Genomic DNA, 23,336 nt, shown 5'->3' with positions numbered 1-23,336 from the left:
ATTTTAAAAAAAAACATTTTGCTGTTCAGCAAAATACAGAATGTACTAACTCTGGCCAAGAAATGTCAAAATACTGTAGCCTCCTTTGGGTACCTTTCAGGTTTGGGGGAGAAATTGCTGGGAAACAATGCAGGACACACTGGCATCTTTTTATGCCAAACAGCATTTTGTTTCTTTGGTAAAAAGATCAAGACCACAGTGCTACATTTATCACAATTAACTGATTGATTGCAGTATTAAGCCAAATAACTACAAGCACTGAGGTATATGTGCTTTTCTCATGCAGTATACCATTATAAAAAAAAATCCTTCCAGTAGCACCTTAGAGACCAACTAAGCTTGTCATAGGTATGAGCTTTCGTGTGCATGCACACTTCTTCAGATACACATACCATTATGACATTCTATATATTGTCAGGGTATTTTATATGAACCGCCCTGAGACCCCCAGGAACAGGGCAGTACATAAATTCAATAAATAATAAATAATAACAATAATAATAATAATTTATCAGCTACATTTTATAAGCAAATATCCTTTGGTGTGCATGACTTACTGCTGGTTGTGCAGCAACCAAGAGTCTCAGCGCACATCTTGTTGTTACTATTACAGATAGGAACTTATTTGCTTCAACAACAACAAAAATTCAGTAGCCTCATCTCCGTACCCTACTCAGGAAATAACATTTTGCAAAAATTACGTTCTATAAGATGCCTATTTCAAATAACCTTACTGTAAAGGTCAACTACAAAAGTGGATGGGGGGGCGAGGATAAGGGGGAGAGAGAAAAACGACTCTCACAACAACCCTTGCACAAAAACAAACACTTCTAGAATTAAATTCTGCCGCTCCCCCCCCCTCCCACTACATCCCGCAGTACATACTGGCAAGCTAAAAAACCCAACGTCTCAGTGCTGCATTGCAACCACGGACAATCATATTCGGCTTCACGGCATTTCGAGATGATCTGCCCCCGTATGGGGCATTTCAACGGAGCCCTTTCCCGAGCTCTGGGGTTCCCTGCATCGATGGGCTCCTGCAGCTCGCGTAGCTGTGTGGATGCTCCTTTCCGCGCTTTTTGCATGAGCGTCACGACATCTGTTGATGCGAGATGCACTGCAGCAGCAGCGGCAGCAAGCGACAGCGGCGGCGGAGAAAGCTGAGGAATGTGGACCGTCACTACCACCACCATGCAATATTGCAGACTTCTTCCAGGCTCGCTGGAGAGCCCGGCGTACAAGTAGCACAAGCAGCGCGTTTATGCAGCCGATGCTACTGCCGCCTGTATAACCCCCCGGCCTCCTCGGCCCGCGCACACGCCGCCGCCGCCGCTGCTCCTCCCCAGTTGCACTCATGGAAGCAAGGCGAAAACTCGCCCTTCCGACCTTTCCCGTCCGAGGCCTTGTGCCCGGCAGCGGGGTTAACCCGGGTGGAGGCGAGGAGTTCCCCTCAGGAACAGGAAGCGAGGCGGCGCCTTCGCCCCCCCTTCCCCACCCCGCTGGCCCCGGCCTCCCAAGTCGGGTCCTGTCACACACGAGGCTCGCATTTTTTTCATTCCCCCCCCCCCCCACCATTCAGGCCCGGCGGCGGCTTCGGCCTCCCGCCCGCTCCCTCGCTATGGCCATTCCTTACCTGAGCTTGGCAACGCCGCCTCCGCCATGCCTCCCGCCGCGCCACGCCGGGCAAAGCCGCCTCACACACAACTCCGCGATCCCCCTTTCCGCGACGCTGCCCCGAGGAGCTCCCGCCTGCCCCGCTGTGGAAGGCGCGCAGGCGCCGCGCTCCGACCGACCGACCGCCCACTGCCTCCGCCTGGCGCCGCCCGACGGGCGATGGCGCCCCCTCTTCTTCTTCTTCCTCCTCTTGCCACAACTACCTGATGCAGGCCAGGCGGGAGGGAGGAGGCCGCCTCAGGACAGCGCTGGCGAGAAAGCGCAGGCCCTGCTGAGGCTTGCGCGCCCAAAATCCAAGTTGGATGCCGACTTTTCCTCCCTGAATATTACCCACATAGAAACAATACGAATAAATAATAGGCACCAACAGTGCTCTCTCTCCCCCCCCCCCCCAAGTTTGGTTTCATTGAGGGGCAGTATTTCGATATAAGTAAGAAAATGAGAGTATCCTTGAACATTTTTAATTAGAAAAAAGCACTGGGCACCTATATATTTAATATAGGACCAGCCCTCAGAAAAGAGACGGGAAAATGGAGAGGGAGCATTTCTCAGTGCAATGATGGTTGCTCCTCAGGAGCACTTCTAGTCCCTGCTTCTTCTTTGAGGTCCGGACAACCAAAATAAATTATGTTCTCAAAAATACACACACACACACACACGTTCTTTTAAGTAGCCAGTATTCAGGTCTGAAAGCAAACAAAAATCCTGGCAGTTGTCATTTCTTGCCTGCCTTTCTTTTTCTTTTTTAAAGGTCCCTGAGTCATATGAAAACGCAATACAGAACATACAACAATCCTCCAAAACAATAATTCCATCCAACACATTACAGGATAGTAAGATCAGGTATTCGGTTTTTAAAGGTCAAGGTAAAGATGTATGTCTCCATCCTGTGATTTTTTTTTCTGGGCGGATGCAGGGAGACACATACCCCTAAACATTTTGTGAATCTTTTATACTTTTGTCCATTTGCTGCATTTATTTTTCCCAATTTGAACTATAAAATGGTGATTTTCTTGAGTCAAAATGAGAGTACCCCTAAACATTTTTATTAGAAAAAAGCACTGTCTTCATCAATCAACAAGCTGCAATCAGATAGTGCCAGATACGGTTTTGAAATTTATTTATTTATTTATTTATTTATTTATTTTGTCAGTCGCTTTATCTTGCCCAGGGTAACCCAAAGCGATCTACAGCCAAGCACAGATATATTAAAAGGAAGAGGAAAGAGAAAATACACATTTAAAATATCCCACCCACTTCTAAAAAGCCACTGGTAGTTAAAAGGCCAACGGCTTGGTTACAGAGGAAAGTTTTTGCCTGGCTTTCCCCACCCCTCATTATTTACAGTATTTGTTTCAATTTGTAATTTCAACTTGTATATTGGAGAGTATATTGTCCTAAGGACAAAATACTTAATGTCAGCTATGTTTGAGTGAAGGTGGAATGTATTTATAATGCCAGGACCATTACGATTTATATGTTATATCAATTCTGCCCCTTCTGCTCCTTACTACCTGCATGACCAGCAAAAAATTAATCAGTAAAGCTTCTCTTGGAAATGGAAGATCTGTCACCTGTTTAACATTTTACTTTCATGCAGCTGTCCACAGCATCTAGCCCTTGGATTCAGGAGTCTTAAATATGTTGAAGTAATGAGGAAGAGCATATCTCTCAACCTGCACAAATTTGGATTCAGTATCTGGCTCCCCAGTTGTCATATCACACCAGCAACTTAAGACTGCAGTCGTATACCCACTTGCCTGGGAGTAAGCTCCACTAAATTCAGTGGGACTTACTTCAAACCATATCAAATTTAGTGTGGTGTGGGCAGTTCCCCTGCACAGGGTCTCGAGTCGAGGGATCCCAAAATAAGAATAAGAATAAAAGCCTTATATTTATATGGGTACCTACTGATAATATCCACAAAAAAGCAACTGTACCAAAAGGAATTATTGTGAAAAGAAAAAATATTAGGGGGAACCAAATTTTGCTCTCAGGGTACCGTATTACCAAAGTCTGTGGCAGTGTGAGCAGCAGTTCAAGTAGAAACCCTTCTTTCTAGAAGCTGCATACTACATTCACCCACACAAAATCTTTTGTTTTGAGTGAAAAATCTCTGGCCTCCCAAATACTAAGGTCTGTGTTTTAATAACAACATATCAGGAGATGTATTCAGCCAAGACAACTTCCGTATTCTGTCTACAGAATTAGGAGCAGATTGCTGCAAAGATGGCACTAACAGTTTCCCTCATCCTAATTGTACCAGGATGTCAATACATTTTAACCAGAAGAAGACAATTAAAGCTTATGAGTATGAACAAACTCGAATTGAATCCAGACAAGATGGAGGTCATGACAGTGAAGCAGTCCACAGCAAAGGGCCATTCTCATGTTCCACCATCCGGACCTCCGGCACACAAAGAAGGGCCTCAGATGATGATCGCAGGGCCTGGGTAGATTCATATGGGGAGAGATGGTCCTTGAAATATTGTGGTCCTGAACTGATTAAGATTAAGACTATAGGTCCAAACCAGCACTTTGAATTGGGCCCAGAAACAGTCAGGCCTGCACCCAATGTTATATGCTCAAACTGTTTTGCCCCTGCAAACCTGTTTGCTGAATTCTGCACCAGCTTAATTTTCTGAAACATCTTCAAAAGCAGCCCTACAGATAATGCATTGCAGTAATTTAACCTGGAGGTTACCAGAGCATAGACAACAGAAGTTAGGCAATCCCTGTCCTGATAGGGATGCAGCCAAAGCTGATGGCACTCAGTGCCACTGAAGCCAACTGAGCCTCGGACAACAGCAATGGACCCCAAAGGACCCCCAAGCTGCATACCCGCTTCTTCAGAGGGAGTGTAATCCCATCAAGAGCAGCCAACTTCCCAGCCATCTGGTCCAGGGAGCCACAACTAACAGTGCCTCTGTCTTGAGCTTGTTTATTGGCTCTCATCCAGTACCTTATCAATGCAAGGCAACAGTCCAGCACATCTGCTGCTGCAACTGCAGATGCAAAAGAGAAGAGCTGTGTATCATCAGCATATTGCTGACCATGTACTTCAAAACTCTGGGTGACCCCACTCAGTGGTTTCAGGTAGATGTTAAACAGCATGGGGGATAAAACCAAACCCTGAGGAGCCCCACACTGAAGGCTCCACGGGGCTGAAGAGCACTCCCCAAGCATCACCCTCTGTAAATGGCCATCCAAGTGGGACCAGAACCACCTCAAAGCAGTGACACCAACCCCAACTCAGCCACTCCAGAAGGATACCATGGTTGATGGTATTGAAAGCCACCTGAGAGGTCGAGGAGAATTAACAAGGACATATTTCCTTGCCTCTCTCTGTGTCAAAACAGGGCCTAAAGTCCAATTGAAATGGATCTAGAAAATCAATTTTCTCCAAGAGCGCCTGGATCTGGTCTGCGACTACCTGCTGAATCATTTTGCCCAGGAAAGGGAGATTGGCAACTGTCCAGTAGTTATTTAGATTTTATTGAGGGTTTATTGAGGAATTTTTTTACCGCTGCCCCCTTCAAGCAGGCAGGGACCAACCCCTCTTGTAAGGCAGCATTAATCACCTCCATGGCCCAGCAAGCTATCCCCTCCCTGCTAGTTTTTATCAGCCAGGAGGGGCAAAGGTCCAGAGTGCAAGTAGCTGGCCTGACAGATCCAAGCATTATTGGGGCCACAACTGATAAGACTTTCTCACAAGCTGCCCCGCCTTGAACCTCTGAGAGTGGTAGAAAGACCAAGCCTTCCTTCATTTTCCTGCTTAACTTTCCCACCTGGCATGTATGGGCTACTGGTAAAGCATTTTAGAAAACACTACAGTATAAAGAATTTCATTTTTTAATTAAAACAATCATATATTAATACATATTGCTGTGGAACATTAATTCCTGCAGTGAAACCAATAGAGCAGGTTCATCACAGCTTAAGTATTGTGGCTGTCAGTAAGATTTAATGCAGCTGTACATTATAATTGTTTATTTAAAGCAGCTGGAGCGGGGGAAACAGTGAAATCCCCCGGCTACATGCTGCTTAACTATGCACGTGGAGGGATCGTAACCGCCCGCAACCCCACCTCCTGGCAAGGATGTGGCTTTATCCCAATCTTTACATGAACGTACAAAGGGTCAATAACAATTCTATGTGTCACCTTAGAAGTAAGCACCACTGAGTTCACCAGGAGTTATTCCTAGGTGACAGGGGAAACAGGACTGCACCCATAGCAACTAACTTTATAAAATAATAATTTAGCGGGATTGTGGCCTGGCTGTTTAAGAGAGCCTCCTTATTTCTTAGGGGTAGTAGACTGGCCATGTGAGAAAATCAGCACCTTTTTCATTCAATTAAAGAAGGGTAAGGGAATATACTGTAGTACAAAATCACTTTTTTACCCTGTTCCCTTGATTAAAAACCCTTCTGTGTAGCAAGAGCTCCACACAGTGGTCACAATGTGTGAGAACTGCTCACCATGCATGATGGGTGTGCGGAATTCATGCAATTATTAGCTCTGTGTATTTTATCGCTTCCACCGTCATTTCTACTGGTTATTAGTATGAAATGGGGCTAAGGGTGAATTCTATTCCAAGAGGATAGCCATTTGTAATGGAAGGAAACTGAAGTATTTTAATTCAGCAGAACAGTTTCCCTTAGTACAGTGATAGGGAACCTCCAACCATCAGGCCTGCCAGGCCCCTTCAAATGGTCCACAAAGCCATTTCCGGCAAAGTCCTCGCAGCTGCCAATCACTTGATGTCATCTGACATCTGTCAGTCATGGGGTTAGACATAAAATTTTACATCTCATATATCTTTCACTTATTCTCTATACAATTCCTCCAAAGAATAAGGGGGAACTGAATGTAAAATACCGTATATACTGTAAATATATTGGCCAGGTATGAATCTGGCCATGGGTCTTAAAAGAGGCTCACCAACCCCTCTTTAGCATATAATGTATTTTTATGTGAAGTATGTATCCCTGCCACTTGTCAACATGATGTTTTATTTTGGGAGATGGGGTGAGAAATAGACAATGTCTATTTCAAATAACAGGAAGCAAGTAACAGCTACCTACATGATGCTGAATGTGGTCTTAAAACAAAGTAATGTCAGTAGTTGCAAGGTATACCAAATCAAAATTAATTATGTATTCCTTCCATCACTGTCAACTTGGCCATGACTTTTGCTCCCAAATCCTTTCCAACCATGGATATTTGGCTGTAATCTTCTTCAAGATATATTCTTCTGCTTCATGCAGCTTTCCTTCAAAGAACTGGTCAGATTCACACCTGCTAGCTCCAGCAATGTTGCAGTCTCTAAGGTTCCCTCCATGTCAATTTACTGAGCCCTGGTCTTGGGTTTTAGTCATAAGGATATTTACCGTACATGGAAATATGTCCAACTCAAGTAGATCTGTTGCTTGTTTAAACTGCAGAGTCTACAATCATATGCTAGCTTTACAAACTATACTTTCTGTCTTCTGCCTGCCACTGCCAGTTTCTACCTACTTGTCATGTATAAACTACCGTAGTAGTTTCTCTCAACCCCTGTGGGCAATATTCCATATTTGCCTCTAGAACAGTATCTAACACTGCATGTCTACTCAATGAATCAGTGGGAGCTATAATCCTATATACACTTTCCTGGAAGTAAGTCCTACTAAACTCAATGGGGCTTTCTTCTGAATAGAAATAAGATAAGCTGCAGCCCTATACACACTAACCTAAGTTTAAAAGGTAAGAACTATTTTTTGAAAATATGGCAGGTGATCTCCCCCCCCCCTTTTGGGCTTCAATGGGCCTCCTACTGGCAGGGGTGGAAATGGTGTGTTCACTTCTGTACAATATTTTGGTACATAAGCTTCAATAAGCACACAGCATTATCATCATAATCACACCTTTTCTCCAAGGAGCTTAGAGCAGCATTTCGATTTCAAGACGCATTTGTTCCTAGACTTTGTCTACAATAGATGTGTTGGAAGTAGTGAATAATGTGTACGCAAGCCTGGCACCCTCAAACACCAACTTCCCAAGCATGAATACAAAAGGCTGGTTACAAATCATAAGTTTTCTTTAGTTAGAAAAAAATCTTATTTGAATTTTCATCAGTACTAATTGTGTTTGGTGCTTCACAAAAACACGCCTTGGGCACACGTCAGTGCACGTGACTCCTTACAAAACACTTGCTTTTAAATTTCTTTTAAATTTAGATGCCTGCATTATCACAAAATGCACAGTCAAGTCTCAGGTGACTATGGCAGACTCCAGTGAGTTGCAGTTACTTTGTTGTGGTCCTTCCTCAACACACATTTTTGTTTGTTGCGCCCACAGGGGTTTGGTTCAGATTCTCATTCCTGCACTTCTGTGAAATGACCCATACATGTTCTTGCATTACACTTCACTTTTGAAAGTCTTTGATGGCCTTCAAAGTATCAAACTACCTAATGTGTAGTTTCAGCTTTGGGAACAGCTACTTAGCAGAATGAAGGGTTTAAGTTGTTAACAAACAATCCTTCCTGCACATTCTGTAAAAAGATGTTGCTGTAACAGGTACACATGATACTTCTTCTTCAGGGCATCGTGGTGAGGTAGTGGGTCATCTTGGTTCAAAAACTACCTCTTAGTAGGAGAAGGTTCTTGTGGCCTTACCCAGCATCCAGGTGCTACAAACAGAAAGGAATTCATCATTAATTGTTTTGTTTTAAAATGCATAAACTGCTAGATATGCATAAAGTATATATGCATGAAGTGCTAGATTTAAAACAAATATTTACAAATATATTTTGGAAAGTGGTTTGTCTGTCCACCTGTCCGTTTGTTCTCTATAGGTTTGGCCATTAAGGATGGGCGATATCTGGTTTTCAACATTGTGATATATCAGCAGCTAAATACTGTGATATGCTGGTATGTCTGGAATGTATCTCAGCTGCTTCTTCCTCCCCACCTTAGTGGAGGAACAAGCAGCCGAGATACATTTCCCAGCCCTACTGAGCAAGTCCCCATACCGCCTTGGCTCACACACATGCACGGGGCTTCCTTAAACTGTTCAGCTGAGCAAGCCCTCATACCGCTCTGGATCACATGAGCTGGAAGGGCATCAAGACTTCGTTGAACTGTTCAGCCAGCTAAGCAAGTCCCAAAACAGCAAACTCCACTTAGTATGCCAGATCTGGAATGTTAGGGATGCTGGTATGAGGATGGTTCAAGGGGAAGGTTTGAGTATATGCAGTTTCATGTATATGTGGAAGCCTTGAAAGTGAACTGTCACATAATATGCGATCGTACTGTATCTCCATATATCAATAATATTTCCTAGTTATAATGTTTTTTATTTAAAAAAAGACAATTTTTTTCTTATTCCCCTTAAAGATGACCTTTTGGGGGGAGGGGGGTTAACCAAGCCATTGAACTCTCCCTTGATAAAAATTTATCTGTCCATGATTGTTTTCTGGTTTTTAATTCATTCAGAATTGTAGAGCTGGTATCTAGTTCAACCTCCTGCAATGCAGAAATCTCAACACATGGTCTCCTATCCAATTACAGAAATTTCCCCTATTTGCAAGGGAGACAGGAAATATATATGATATAATGCTATGTAATATCTCCTTTGAAGAGTGAGTTATCAGATGGAAGACAGCTTGCACATACGGGGCTGTCTTTCAAATGCTGTCTTTCAAAGACAAACCCCACCATGATCACACCTGTTTTCAAGGAGACTAGCAAATATGTAAAACCCAACTCAAATTTCCTTTGAAAATGAGATATTGGCATGAAATTTGACCTATGTGTTCTGGATAAAGATATGTTCTGGATTTCAAATTTGTGTTCTGGATTTCAAATTTATACCCATCTTCAGCTCTAGATTCAGTTTCAAGAGGGCCAGGAGTCAAGTCTCTCAAATAATGTTTTATTAGTAACTATCAGCTTCATCCCCAGTGTTGATCAGGAATTACAGGAAACAAAACAATAATAACCTGCAGTTTTGAAATCAGTTTTGAAAGGTTCAGTCCACCATCTTGATTTAAAATGGTATCTAATTGAACCCAAATATAGAAGAAAACTGTTCCTTCATCTCAAGAACCATCATGCAAAATTTGGTTATGATATCATAAGAGGTGTCCAAATGCAGAGTGAACAAGCAAACAACTTTCCAAAATATAAAGATAAATAAACCATCACCCTATACTTACACTGAGGTTTTCCAGGGCTAGTGTTGCTAACACTGCTTTCAAAGGAAGAGTGAAAGTTGTGTATGGTCTCCTGTAAAATTTTTCTTTCTCGGCCCTGTTGAAAACCATAGTTAGAGCAAGAACCAAATGCATAGTCCATGTTTAAATCTATCAATACAATCATTAGTAAGAGAAATTTCAGCTTGGTTCTTTAGGAACGCATGCCAAGAAGGGCGTTCATGTTTGCTGGTAATGGTGTCAATGAAATAACCTTGTTTGCTCCAGTCTGCTTCTGGCACAAGGTACTCTGGTTTGGGACTGTACAACTTTGTGGCCCAGCAAGCTAAACACAGTCCACTGGTTATATATTATACTGTGATGCATCTGCTACCCTCTTTAGTACTATTTTGGCAGAATTTTAAAGCGTTCCTTCTCATCCATGCACTTGATGGCTGAAAGATGCTGTTTTAGACAACCTTGAATAATTTACCTACAGGGATAATTATTTGTCTTCAAATGTTTTTTATTCCTTTGGTGTTTCTGCCCAGGTCTCCTTTGGGAGGAAAAATCTAAATAACAATAAACTTGTTCTGCAGTGGCAGAATCATGTTAATAGGGCAAACTGTTGACCTGACCTGGAGAGAACACTTTCCATACACTTGTTGCCCAGCAGGAACTGAAAGTGATGATTGGGTGGCAAGGACTTACGGTATCTAACTGGCCCTGCCCACATAGTAACGAGCCCTAAAACATTGCAGAAATTTCAAATCTGGATTTCCAATAGGCCAAACTAACCCCAGTAATATACAAATGGTTGACAATAAAGGCTGGACACAGAAGAACTGTAAAGTCCTGAGCCAGCCCACTAGGGCAAAACTCTTTGGCGTTAAAACAAAGGAGCTGTGCAGTCCTTCTCTTGAGCACTCTCTCTCTATCAGATGTTGAAAAATAAAATTCTTAAAAGCAGAGAAAAACTACACTTTGAAAGCAAAATATATTCTGAAATACCTTTCCTGCATTCAGCTCAGAAATAGCTGCCAGAATTTGTTGTCTAGAACCATCAGTTTTAATTCCCAGCTCCTTCAAATCACCATCTGTCAGGGTGAGAAAAGCCTCCATATCCACCTGCGAAACAGAAATCCATAAATGCATTTTCTCTCTTCTAATTTATGAAGGAGACACGGAGCTAAGAGGTAGAGAGAGCATTTTACACTCTCCCCTCTATTTTGGCTCCAGCAAGGCTTAAGTCCCCATAACAGTCTGAGGAACTGCTGCTACTAAATTTAGCACTGTGTGAAGTGCTAGTCTGAAAACCTAGCAAAATAGCAAAGGAAGTCTCTGGATCAAAAGTTTGCTATTCATTACATAGGTGGCTTCATGGAAGTCATTCTTGGCCTCGGTTGGAGTTAATAACCCTGTTACAGAGATGTTATAAGGGTCATGGAGATAATGTATGTGAAATACTTTAAACACCCTAAAGCACTACAGTGGTACCTCGACTTACGAACGACTCGACAACCGAATCTTTTGACTTACGAGTGGGGCAAATGGCCGCACACGTACGAATTTCTCGACATCCGAACGGAAACTGCGGCGGTTTTAGATAGGGTTTTTTCGACTTACAAATTTTTAGATGGGGTTGCTTCGACTTAGGAATTTTTTCGTTTCCAATGCATTCCTATGGGAAATCGCGTTTCCAATGGCGCTTTTTGACTTAGGAATTTTTTGACCTACGAAGGTGCCTTTGGAACGGATTAAATTCGTAAGACGAGGCACCACTGTGTATCACTATTATTATCTATACTAGTGGCCAAAATTGTGGAAACCGTGTTGTTGTTGTTGTTTAGTAATACCATAAAATTATATATCAATGGAAAGATAATTTAATGAAGAATGTTGGTTACAGGTAGGTAGCCGTGTTGGTCTGGATCGAAGTAAAATAGTCCTGAGATGGTATGTTGGATGTTGTTGGGGCCAGTAATGGTGTTGTCTGGGTGTATGTGGCAGCAAAGTTGGCATCTGGGTTTATTGCAGGCTCTGGTACCAGTGTCCATGTTAAGTCTGGTGGTTGTATTATTGTGGGTGAGGAGTTGTTTAAGATTGGGTGGCTGTCTGTAGGCAATGAAAGGTCTTCCTCCCAGAGCTTGAGAAAGGGAGCGGTCATTGTCCAGGAGAGGCTGTAGATCTCTGATGATGCGTTGTACTGTTTTAGCTTGGGAGCTGTATGTGATGACTAGTGGTGTTCTGTTATTTTCTTTTTTGGGTCTGTCTTGCAGCAGGTTCTCTCTAGGTATCTGTCTGGCTCTGTTGATCTGTTGTTTAACTTCATCAGGTGGATATTTTAGTTCTAAAAAGGTTTGCTGTAGATCTCTTAGGTGAGATTCTCTGTCTGTAGAGTTGGAACAGATGCGGTTGTAACGTAAGGCCTGGCTGTATACGATGGATTGTTTGGTATGTTTGGGATGGTAGCTAGAAGCATGTAGATATGTTTGTCGGTCAGTTGGTTTTCTGTATAAGGTGGTGTCTATACGTCCATCCTGTATTTTTATAGTAGTGTCCAAAAAATGTATTTCTTGCATAGATTGGTTCATTGTTAGGTTGACTATCTCAGGACTATTTAATTGCTCATCCTCTAACATTGTGTATGCCATCAAATGCCAACAGTGCCCTTCAGCTCTCTATATTGGACAAACAGGCCAAACCCTACGCCAAAGGATAAATGGGCATAAATCTGACATCAGGAACCAGAAGACAGAAAAACCAGTAGGAGAACACTTCAATCTCCCAGGACATTCTATACAAGATCTCAAAGTAGCTGTCTTACTACAAAAGAATTTCAGAAATAGACTGGAAAGAGAAGTTGCTGAATTGCAACTTATCACCAAGCTCAAAACCATGGAGGGACCTGGTTTGAACAGAGATATCGGGTTCTTATCTCATTATACATGATAAGCGATCTTCAGCCATCTCAACCCTTGCTTTTTCATGCAAAACCATTTGCAGTCGTTTGCGGTCATCAACAGCTATCAGTCAGTCAATCACCCATTTCCACCACCCTTCTGAGTGATCCCCCCTCCCCATCCCCACCCCTCCCCACCCCTTCTCTACATAAGTGCCTGGAAACTTCCATTTCACTGTATCTGAAGAAGTGTGCATGCACACGAAAGCTCATACCAAAATAAAAACTTAGTTGGTCTTTAAGGTGCTACTGAAGGAATTTTTTTATTTTAATGAAGAATGTAATGCAACAAAGTTGGTTCAATTATCTGTATTCTATCAAAAGTTATAGCCAAATAACCAGAAAAAGGAAGCGCAACTTGCTTAGGTTGATATGCAGCAGCTTTCCTTCATTTGAATGTAGCCAATGAGCATGAGTGTTTAGAGAGCAAATCAGGTGTTATGAGCCGTCAAACCTTGGAAATACACTTTTTCCAAAAGGTTTCCACAATTTTGGCAACTAGCATATGCACCAACTTGTAGGAGTCCCAAGCTTGCTCAGACATATGCAAGGTGAAATATATGGGGAAAGGGCCATAGCTCAGTGACAGCATCTGCTTTGCTTGCAGAAGAGCCCTGGCTGAACATCTCCATGTAGGCCTAGGGCAGGACCCTGCTGGAGCATGACTATCGGTCATTGTAGACAACAATGAGCCACACTCAATGGTCTGACTCAATATAAGGCAGCTTTCTAAGTCCCTAAGGTCAATACGTTTCTGCCATTTGTAACCAGACAGTTAAAAACTAGGAGCATACATCAAAAAGTTATATTGATTGAATGTTTAAATGCAGTTGCATGTCTGTGGCTCATTGAAATAGTTAGAGAACAGGTTCTACTTTTGACTAGCTTTCAAGATGTGCATGAAAAGATATCACAACTGTAGCAGCAGGCAAAATAGCAAAACACAACTGTATTTCTAAGTAATTCTAAAAGGTTTACACTGCAGTGGAATATGCTTAAATGAACACTAAATTGTTATTCTATTTGAGCTCAAAGGCAGAAAGCAACTTATGCCCAAAGCTTTTGCACTTTCATATTGGGGGCACTGACCCAGAATATATATATTATATTTTCCTCCTTTATGTTCATGAAATATCACTTACAGTCAATAGACATCACTCAAGCAAATGGGTATAATTCTTTATGTAAGTTTTGAAAAGCCACTTCCCTTTGCTATGTGGTGAAAATGCAGCATTACCAAAGACAGCTGGACCAGAAATACTGGGTAGTTTGCTTTTGCTGCTGAAGCTGTGGAATATGGAGACTGCCAATGATATTATTGTCCTTTACCTCTCAGGAGGCCTAGTTGTCCAATCACAAAAAAAGCAGATTTGAATTCCTCACACCAAAAAAATATATTTTAAAGCCACCTCACTGAAGAAATTTGCAAAAATTAAGTTTCACCTCCTAAAATGACATGCCCTAATCAATGAAATTAAGAGAAGAGCCTGGATAATCCTGGTTTCATACGGTCATGACGAAATTTTTGTTCTTATACCAAATTTGAGTGTGATTCCATTTTGAGAATCTCTTCTAAGCTGCCTTAAAAGCTTCTTGGGGCTATAAGGAAGATATAAGTATTCTTAACAAATAAATATTCAAAAATACAGCCTTGCATTGTTGGTGACTGCTCTGTGTTCCCTTTTAAGAACACTGTTTCTGAAAAGCCAGATAATAAAAATCTGAGGTCATAATTCTGTAAATAAATTTCCTTATTGACTTCCATGGCTTAATGATTCTTCATGATTTGAAAGTTTCAGCCAGCCTCAAAGAAAACATTAAGGAAAGGAACAAATAAAAAGTTTATACAAAACTTTACCTCCTGCTCTTCAAAAATAGGCTGATACTTCTCCAATGAGAGTTTTTTAAGGATGCCTGTGAGTTCATCTTTAAATAAAAAAGGAAATGATTTTAATCATTTTGACAAAGGGCAGAGTATACATATCTTTACCGATATTTCAAAATAATCATGTAGATGCAAATATCATATTAAGTAGTCTGACCAGCGATTTGTTCCTGAACTTTTCCTGTAACCCTGAAAATATTCAGCCATGCAAAACCATCTGTGCAATGCAGAGCATAATGGGTCTTGTGATTGTCCTTTCTCATACATACACATAGAGTATTTCTAGAAGAAAAGCCAGCCTGAAGATTTTAGTTTACCCCTGAAATTACTGGGGCCTGCTCAAAGTACTCACACTTTTGGGGAAGGCAGTAGGGTGTCACAGCTGAGAGCCAGGGAGGGTGATCTTTCCCCAAGTCTGTAGCAGCACTGCCCCAGTTCTTTCAGAGCTAAACTAGGCTTCCTGAGAGGCGAAGGACAGACGAGTAGGAGATAACCAAACAGCACTTACTGCATAGCTGTCTTCCCCTCTGCCTTCCTTTTGCTGTATGGGAAAGGCCTATCTATTTACTTCAGGTTGTATTGTGCATGTTTGAAAACAAACCAGTCTTTTTTAAAAAACAACTTCTATATACTGAAAACTTGCATGTTTCTGTGGCAACCTTCTGCTGCAGCAGTTCCTTGCCCCATACGTGCTGGTTTCTATTTGCAGAGCATTTTCTACACAGGAGGACATCCAAATGCACAATTCACAATCAAAGTAGTACAGTCCAGCGAGATCCTGCTGAGGATGTAGCTAGGGACTGCTTACCTTCATCTGTCAGAGTTCCACTGCTAGAGCCACCGCTACTTTTCCCTTGCCTGTGAGAAGAGGAGAGAGAGGACTCTGCACTTTGAACCTTGGGGGATGCAGATGGTGATGGTGATGGCGTAAGAGTTGGGGATGTGCTTTTAGAAGTAGACGAATTTTCAGATGGAGGCTTTTTGTTCACATCCAACTTCTGTTTTTGTTAACAATGAACAGAAGAATAAATAACCATGTGGTAAATAACAACAACAACAACAACAACAACAACAACAACAACAACAATTTATTACTTATACCCCGTCCATCTGGCTTGGCCTCCCCAGCCACTCTGGGTGGCTTCTAACAGAATACAGTATTAAAAACACAATAAAACATCAGTGGTAGGCTTTGGTAGCAGGAATGTTGCTCTATTTTATTTTAATGTTCACATGAAGTACAAGGACTTTAGCACATGTTTACTTGGGTATTTTTATCTCCTTACATAAGCAGACTCCGTGGTAATTAAAATGTTCCTCCTGACAAAAATATATTTGGCAATTGGCCTTACCGACGGCGTATTGGAGTGATTCACACGGTTGGAATATGAAGACATCTGGTTATAACCTTTCACAGAAAAAGCTATGTGTGCTTTAAAGCAGAGGTTGTGTTCCACAACAAGCATGTATGTTGTCTTGCAAGCATCTTGCCACTTCCCTCTAATGACCCACACAGTTTCCTTTCTGGACTCGTGCCAGAAACGCACATATAAATTATTCTAAAGATCTCAAGGAATTGGCCAAATTGAATTCAGTGAATCCAATGCATTTACGAATGGAAAACACGCCATTTCTAACACTGGAAAGCTTTCGACCTGTCCAAACTTTTTACCAGTAAATCAACTGCCTGAGAGGGTAGCTCTTGACCCTGAAATAACAGTGGAGTTCCCATGTTGAGATATCCCCTTCCTCTAGTAATATCTAAGCACTTTGCCCTTTTATGACATCATCACATCATGTATTTCCCTACTTCCAGTCCAGATCATTGCTTACTGCTGTTGGGTAAGGCTTAGAATAGGCTAACTGAAATCAATGGGACTTAAAGTTAATCATGACTAACCTGTCCTATTAATTTCGAAGGCTCTACTCTAAACACAATTTAATCTGGATCCAACAAAAGTGGCTAACTGTGCCTAAATGTTATCTGGAGGGGTGTTCAGATGGGCCAAATTCAGGATGGTGCTTCACTTTGCAGTATAAGCCTCAGAACATGCTTGCGACTCTTGCCTGAGAAATTCATCTCCATGGTGAGGACTTGTATCTTTTTTTCTGCTGGGCATGTAGTAGTATGAAAGACCCAATTTTGGTAGGACAAATAGCTCGGGGGGGGGGGATGGGGATGCAACAGCCCTGTCCCCATTCTTCTGCAGTTTCTTGTAGCTACTTTGGGTAAAATAAGCTTCACATTTAGTTTGCTTAAGTAACTGGATGACTGGCAGCCCTTACAAGGGTGTTCCACTAGTTGTGTTGATGAACCCAGGTCACAATCCAGCTGATCTCGCTGAGTTCAAAGTCTTGGATTACTGTACATCCTTAGTTTGCATCCTGATGTAACTGTTGGCATAATCAATTTGCTTAAAATGCTAAAACTCAACAGTTAGTTGTTCCTTCTTCCCTATATTCATTTTGAGGACATTCTCACAAATAGATATTAGCTGTATGTCTACAGGCCAAAGGACTTAAGTAATCGTAGCAATATACATATATGCCGTGTGACTGAGACGGGAAGTCTGCAAATCAAGCATGCTTCACTACTTCAGCTCTGAGCTACGAGAATTTTAAAAGACTCAAAAACCTTTAAAATGTGTCCATTGCCAATGGTCTGTGCACTTTCCACGTCAGGAGGGCAGGGTGAAGGAGCTGGGCCTATTGGCACTTGCTGTTGGCTTGGTTTCTGTTCAGGTATACCAGCAGCTTTCTTCCTTTGAGCAGCAATTTGAGACAAAACACTATCGGCACTGCCACCTAACGAAAACACAAACCCCAATCTTACATAAGTCAGGCATGTAATAGCAATTTTATTATTCTAGACTGAGAACAACCCAATCTCATTTAAACATTTTCAAGCAACATTAAAAGAACTGAAGTGTCATTAAAATAAAAATTAAGAAGAGGTTTTCTCTCTTATACTGTATTTGTTCCAGTCTGTCGTCATGCTGATGATGAACTGTGCAGTGTGAAGGAAGCATAGGAGACAGGCAGGCAATGAGGTCAGTGAGTGTCAGGGTGTTCTGAGCAAGAGGGGCTTCCTGTGAAATGACAAGCAATGCGGGGGGCAGAGAAGGCAAGCAAGGCGGGCAGTGGTGGAGCAGAGCTGGAACGGAAGATTAGGCTGAAAGACAATGACTGGTCATTCAAGGAATGGGGATTTGAACCCCGGTCTTCTAAGTCCAACACTCTAGCCACACCACCACACTGGCTTGTTAACAATATACCAGAAAACACACATCATGTTATTGTGAGGACTCATCAATGTTGAGAACAGAGGCCCTGCTGAATTTGAAAGGACTTCTGAGTAAGCATGGTTAGGATTTCACTGTTAGTCTGATACCGTTCATAATGTATACTGAATAAAATACCATGTAAAAGTTATTCACCCTTTACGTTTCTGTGCAATGCCTTTCAAAGTCATCCTAGGGCATTCAACAGTTTAAAGCAGTGCTTTTTTATTTTTACTATTGCCATCTGGCTAGCTCCTGTAAACAGCCTGACAGCTTGTTTCATAAAGCTAATGAGAATCTATTGATGTCATCACATTTGCGCAAATCTGTGCATGGGATTTGAAAAGAATGCAGACATGGAGAGATTTGGAGACATGAGATTAGGCAATATAAGAGGGACCTGCAACAGAAGATGAGAATGCATTCCTACTAGGAGGTTAGGGGTACCCAGCCAGTCAGCCACCAGTACTTTCCTTCATCAGGCCATTCTATCCTTTCCACTAATAGTCAACATGTCATGGTGACTGAGCATGCTCAGTCTTCACTGGGCTATTTGGGGAGTGTTCATTCGTTTTTAAAATGTACTTTTGCAAATCTTGCTGTTACCCCATCCTGTTTCTCAGCGACTCTGTTTTGGCTACAATCTTGTTAGCACCAAGAACCTTAGTTCACTAAAGAGTGATCAAATCTGAATACTTAAAAAAATACCAGAAAATAAATATCAAATTACTTTGAGGATGAGAAGGACAGGGGCACTCTGTGACTGAAGTGGGGTTGATAATAGCCTGATACATGTAATTTTTGAAATGCTGTGTTCAAGTTAACTGAATAACTTTATTCAACAAGCATGGTGGTATGTACAGCGCATTCACAGTTCCATCACTACTCCCTGATTCGCTGGCCTACTTTAGTTTTCTTGCACAGTTTCTGACCAAGTTCAGGCCTTGAAGGCATGTTCTGCAGTTAGGAATCACAGACAGCATTCTAGTAGAAGCATCCTCACTCATTCTTTTTCTGACCCTTCCTCGGCCCAGATCCCATCATCCACCCTCACCCTCCTACCTGTTGAAGCAAACAGCGCTTATATTTTACATCACAGAAGATGGGAGAGGTTTGGGCAAAAGGGATCAGGAATGAAGAAGGTGGGAAAAGTTGCTGCAGTGTAATGATCTAGGAAGCCTCACTACTCATAATGTTCCCTTGCCACCTTGCCATCTTCCACACCCATTTGCAATTACATTTGAGACTTCTCAGCTTTCCTTAGTCTTCAAATCCTGCCTGATCAGAATGACGTTGCCCAGCTGTTTTTTGGGGGGAGGGGTCGTGCATATTTAAACAAGTATGAAGCTGGCCAGTAAAGCTTTGTCTAACGACATGTGCATGCTTAGAAAAGTTTTACAAGCACAATTTTCAGCAGGTGAGGTGCTGCGGAAAGCTTTAGAAGCTGGCTTTCTACTTATTCTGCAGTACTTAAATACAAAGAAACCCTACCAGAAATCTTATCCACCTAGACAATGATGGGTCTGTTTATGGGCATTACAAAATAAGTGCACAATAAATTCATGTTCATTTACAGGTGTTGAACAAAAACTTGTCAGGCAAAGAGATAAGAATCAATATATAAATATAAGCACCTGATTTATTATGCATTTCTCCACCATGTCTGCTAACTCCGGCTATGCTGTTAGATCCACCAGAGGAGTGGGGGGAATGGTTGAAGTTGTTCGAGGTGGAGGGAGTAGGAGGTCTTCTTGCAAAGGCCGATAGTTTAATGGGTCTAGTACCTCTACTTAAGGATGCCTAGAAAACGAAATGGGATGCAGCTTTAACTAAAACTGTTCACTAGTATTTGAAAAAATAGAATTATCTACTCTATTTTACTTCCATGTACATTCGGGCAAGCCTAAATCCCTACATTTATTACGGTAAGCAGAAGAAAAGCATTTTGTTTTTAAAAATCTCAAGCGCACTACAAAACATCAACAGGCCCTCTGGTTTAAAGGAGAACAAAACAATGTGTTTGAACAACTCTTTATGATTCAATGAAACCAAGTAGGGTATTATCTTACTTCTCTTCCTTTGTCGGAGCTTCCACCACCATTATTGTCAGGACTGGTCGCTCGGTGTGGAAGGCCAAGCCTCGTTTGCTCTCTGCTACCATCCTTGCTTGGTTGCGTCCTGTCAGAATTCCACAGCTCAAAACTTGATGGGGGCAAGAAAGGCGGAATAACAGCTTTCAGTTTGTCGTTAGGCAGTCTTGTAAATGGAGCCCCACTTCTTAGCTAAGCCGGAGGTGTAGGGTGGAGGAATAAATAAAGTAGGAATATTTAAATAGCAAGAAAAATAAGGCAATCACAAAGAAGGCAATTCTGTGTACTGTTGCTTATAACAAAATGACAATAGAGAGGAAATAAACAAACAAACTTTAAATCAAGCATTTTCATCCAATAAATTAGAATTTAGGCTGCAATCCCGTACACCACTGTCAGAGGGCCTGGTATGGCTACTCTAGAGTGACGACTCCAGCATGGTCTTTTAAGGCTTTTATTAAGTGCTGATTATTTACAGTGTTCAGAGCAGTAAAAATGCATCCTTAAGGTGAGGTGTCAGAACTCCCGAATGGCGATTGGCGCGTTTTCTTCCAGCACCACAGCTTTGGCAGACCCAACCTCTTCCCCCTACGTTTGCGTCGCAATTCGGGAGTTGGGGGGATTGGCCTCCCCCCCGTGCGTCCAACTTCCTGTCCCACCTGCGGCCTGGGCTCCACAACCTTGCCTGAGCCTCGGACACCACTTCCTGACTCTCCGCTGGAGGCAGAGCTCTCCTTACTCTCTCCAGCGCTTGGGGATGGGCTGGAACTTAAGATGGGAGGGACTTCCCTGTATCCCTTGTCCCTCACATCCACCCCCCTCCCAGGCTCCTCTCCCCCCCTTCCTAGTGGCTCTCTGCTTGCTGGGGACGAGTGAAACCCCAAGAAGTCTGTGGCATCCGACCCTGTGGGTGTAAAATTTTCCCCCCAATCCTGCGATCTTTCTCCTTCCCCCTGAGAAGACGGGAATCCCAAGAAGTCAGTGGCGTCAGAGCTGGTGGGAGTAAAAATGTTCTGCCAGTCCTCTCCTGCCTCTGACGTCGTCGACCTCGGTGAAACCCACACCTCTTCTTCCGTGTCCTCAAATTCCGCTTCCCATCTCCATGGAGAGCTGTTGCCTGCTATCCCTTCCTCCTGCCCCTCCCCCTCTCCCTCCCTTTCCATGTGCCAGGGCTTGGGCCTGTGGGGGAACAGGGCGTGGAACTCTTCCACTAAAAATTCCTCAGGTACTTCCGTGGCCGGTATCCACTCATTGTGGGACGGCGGAGTGTCCTCCCATGCTATCAGGTACTCCAGCCCTCTCACCCCTCTCCTTGAGTCTAAAATCTCAGTTGCCTCATTGAGCTGTCGGGCGTCTCCCGTCTCCCCCCCTCCCTCTGGAGGCTGATCGCTGTCCCTGAACCTGGTACCTTCCCTGTACGGCGACAGCAGTGATCTATGAAACACTGGGTGCACTCTCATGTCCTCCGGCAGTGCTAGCCTGAAGGCTACCGGGTTGACCTGTTGCGTGACCGTGAAGGGGCCCAGCCTCCTGGGTGCTAACTTTTTGCATCGCCCCCTGGTGGGAAGACCTTCCGAGGATAACCAAACCTTGTCCCCCACCCTGATGACCTCTCCCGGTCGCCTGTGGCGATCTGCCCCCTTCTTGTACGCTTCCTTGGCCCTCTCCAAGTGTTCTCTGAGCTGCTGGTGCACCGTCTCCAGGTCCTCTGCCCAATCCTCTGCCTGTGGGCCCTCTTCCTCCTCCTCCCCCTCCCTCTCCGGGAAAGATCTGAGGTCGCGCCCGTAGTTGGCCTTAAAGGGCGACACCCCTGTGGAGACGTGCACCGCATTGTTGTAGGCAAATTCTGCCAGTGGCAGGCGATCCACCCAGTCCGTTTGCCTCTGGCTGACGTAACATCTCAGGTACTGCTGCAGAATGGCGTTGACCCGCTCCGCCTGTCCATTGGTCTGCGGGTGCCGAGCCGTAGACAAACTGACCTCCACCTGCAGGAGGTTCATTAGCCGCCGCCAGAAACTGGAAACAAATTGGCGGCCACGATCCGAAATAACTCTTAAAGGCAATCCATGCAGTCTGAATACGTGGTCAACAAACAGTTTGGCCGTCTCTTCTGCCGAGACCGCCCTGGCACACGGTATAAAGTGGCACATTTTGGACATGAGGTCCACCACCACCAACACTGCGGTCTTGCCCCTGGACGACGGCAGGTCTGTGATGAAGTCCATGGACACTACTTCCCACGGCCTGTGCGGTGTGGCTAATGGCTCCAGCAAACCTGCTGGTGGCGCTCTGACCACCTTTGCTCGCTGGCAGGTGTCACATCCCCTTACATAATCCCGAACATCCTCCCGCACCCCTGGCCACCAGAAGTGTCTCATGACTAGGTGAGTGGTTTTGTCCCTTCCGAAATGACCCGCCGTTGGGTTGTCGTGCATCTGCTTGAGGGCCTTACCTCTCAGCTGTTTGGTTGGCAGGTACAGGGCTCCCCTGTAAAAAAGCAAACCCCTCCTTTCCTCAAAGTCTTTGGCCTGCTCCCTCCCCCCTCTCAGTTCTCTGAAGATGCGGGTGGCAAATTCATCAGCTGCTGTCAGTGCTGTGAGTTCTGCCTCGCTCACCACTGCTGCTCTGCATGACCATGCTGATGGGGGGGAAATGTGCCTGGGCGCTGGTGGCAACTCCTCCTCCATGTACTCTGGCTTGCGGGAGAGGGCATCCGCCCTGACATTCTGCTCCCCCGGGATGTAGTGGATGGAGAAGTTGAAGTTCGAGAAGAACTCTGCCCACCGTATCTGCCGCTGGTTGAGCACCCTGGCAGTTCTCCAGAACTCCAGGTTCTTGTGGTCTGTGCACACCTGGATGGGGTGCTTGGCGCCCACCAGGAAGTGTCGCCAGTGCTGGAACGCAGCGTGGATCGCGAGAAGTTCCCTATCAAACACTGTGTAGTTGCGTTCTGGCTGGGTCAGCTTCCTGGAGAAGAAGGCACAGGGTCTCCACTCTCTGTTGGCGTCCAGTTGCAACAGAATCGCTCCCAGAGCCTTGTCCGAAGCATCTGTCTCCAGGCGTAGGGGCGCATCCTGCACCACGTGGAACAGGTGCTGGTCTGAAGCGAATACCCTCTTGAGGCTTTCGAACGCTGCTTGCGCCTCTGGTGTCCACCGGAACTTCTGCTTGCCTCTCAGGCAGTCGGTGATAGGAGCCGTGACACGAGAGAAGTTCTTGATGAACTTCCTGTAGAAGTTAGCGAAGCCTAGTAGGCGTTGGGCATCTTT

At 43.8% G+C, this 23,336-nt stretch overlaps 2 protein-coding genes across 5 annotated transcripts in view; both read right to left on the bottom strand.

The window, feature by feature from the left end:
- NFX1 (nuclear transcription factor, X-box binding 1) overlaps positions 1 to 1,871 on the bottom strand; it is a 34,451-nt gene extending 32,580 nt beyond the window's left edge. For 2 of the 3 annotated variants that reach the window (XM_035124986.3, XM_088675082.1), the window contains exon 1: positions 1,634 to 1,871. In XM_035124986.3, coding sequence (XP_034980877.3) covers positions 1,634 to 1,661 — 28 coding nt within the window. In that variant the 5' untranslated portion in view covers positions 1,662 to 1,871. Of the gene's footprint in view, positions 1 to 885; positions 1,494 to 1,633 lie in introns of those variants that run through there. The other variant, XM_035124988.3, reaches the window with a different exon arrangement.
- A 5,865-nt stretch (positions 1,872 to 7,736) lies between these two features.
- ANKS6 (ankyrin repeat and sterile alpha motif domain containing 6) overlaps positions 7,737 to 23,336 on the bottom strand; it is a 30,314-nt gene continuing 14,714 nt past the window's right edge. Inside the window, exons 9-16 of one of the 2 annotated variants that reach the window (XM_035125443.3) lie at positions 20,047 to 20,259; positions 19,612 to 19,777; positions 17,332 to 17,501; positions 15,505 to 15,694; positions 14,670 to 14,737; positions 10,861 to 10,977; positions 9,874 to 9,967; positions 7,737 to 8,346 (exon numbers count right to left, since the gene is read on the bottom strand). In XM_035125443.3, coding sequence (XP_034981334.3) covers positions 8,297 to 8,346; positions 9,874 to 9,967; positions 10,861 to 10,977; positions 14,670 to 14,737; positions 15,505 to 15,694; positions 17,332 to 17,501; positions 19,612 to 19,777; positions 20,047 to 20,259 — 1,068 coding nt within the window. In that variant the 3' untranslated portion in view covers positions 7,737 to 8,296. The remainder of the gene's footprint in view (positions 8,347 to 9,873; positions 9,968 to 10,860; positions 10,978 to 14,669; positions 14,738 to 15,504; positions 15,695 to 17,331; positions 17,502 to 19,611; positions 19,778 to 20,046; positions 20,260 to 23,336) is intronic. The other variant, XR_015951637.1, reaches the window with a different exon arrangement.

This window comes from Zootoca vivipara, chromosome 8 (genome assembly GCF_965207765.1).
Source record: "Zootoca vivipara chromosome 8, rZooViv2.hap1.1, whole genome shotgun sequence".
Taxonomy (NCBI): domain Eukaryota; kingdom Metazoa; phylum Chordata; class Lepidosauria; order Squamata; family Lacertidae; genus Zootoca; species Zootoca vivipara.
Note: the sequence above shows the minus strand (reverse complement) of the source record. Positions and strands in the feature narration are given on the sequence as shown.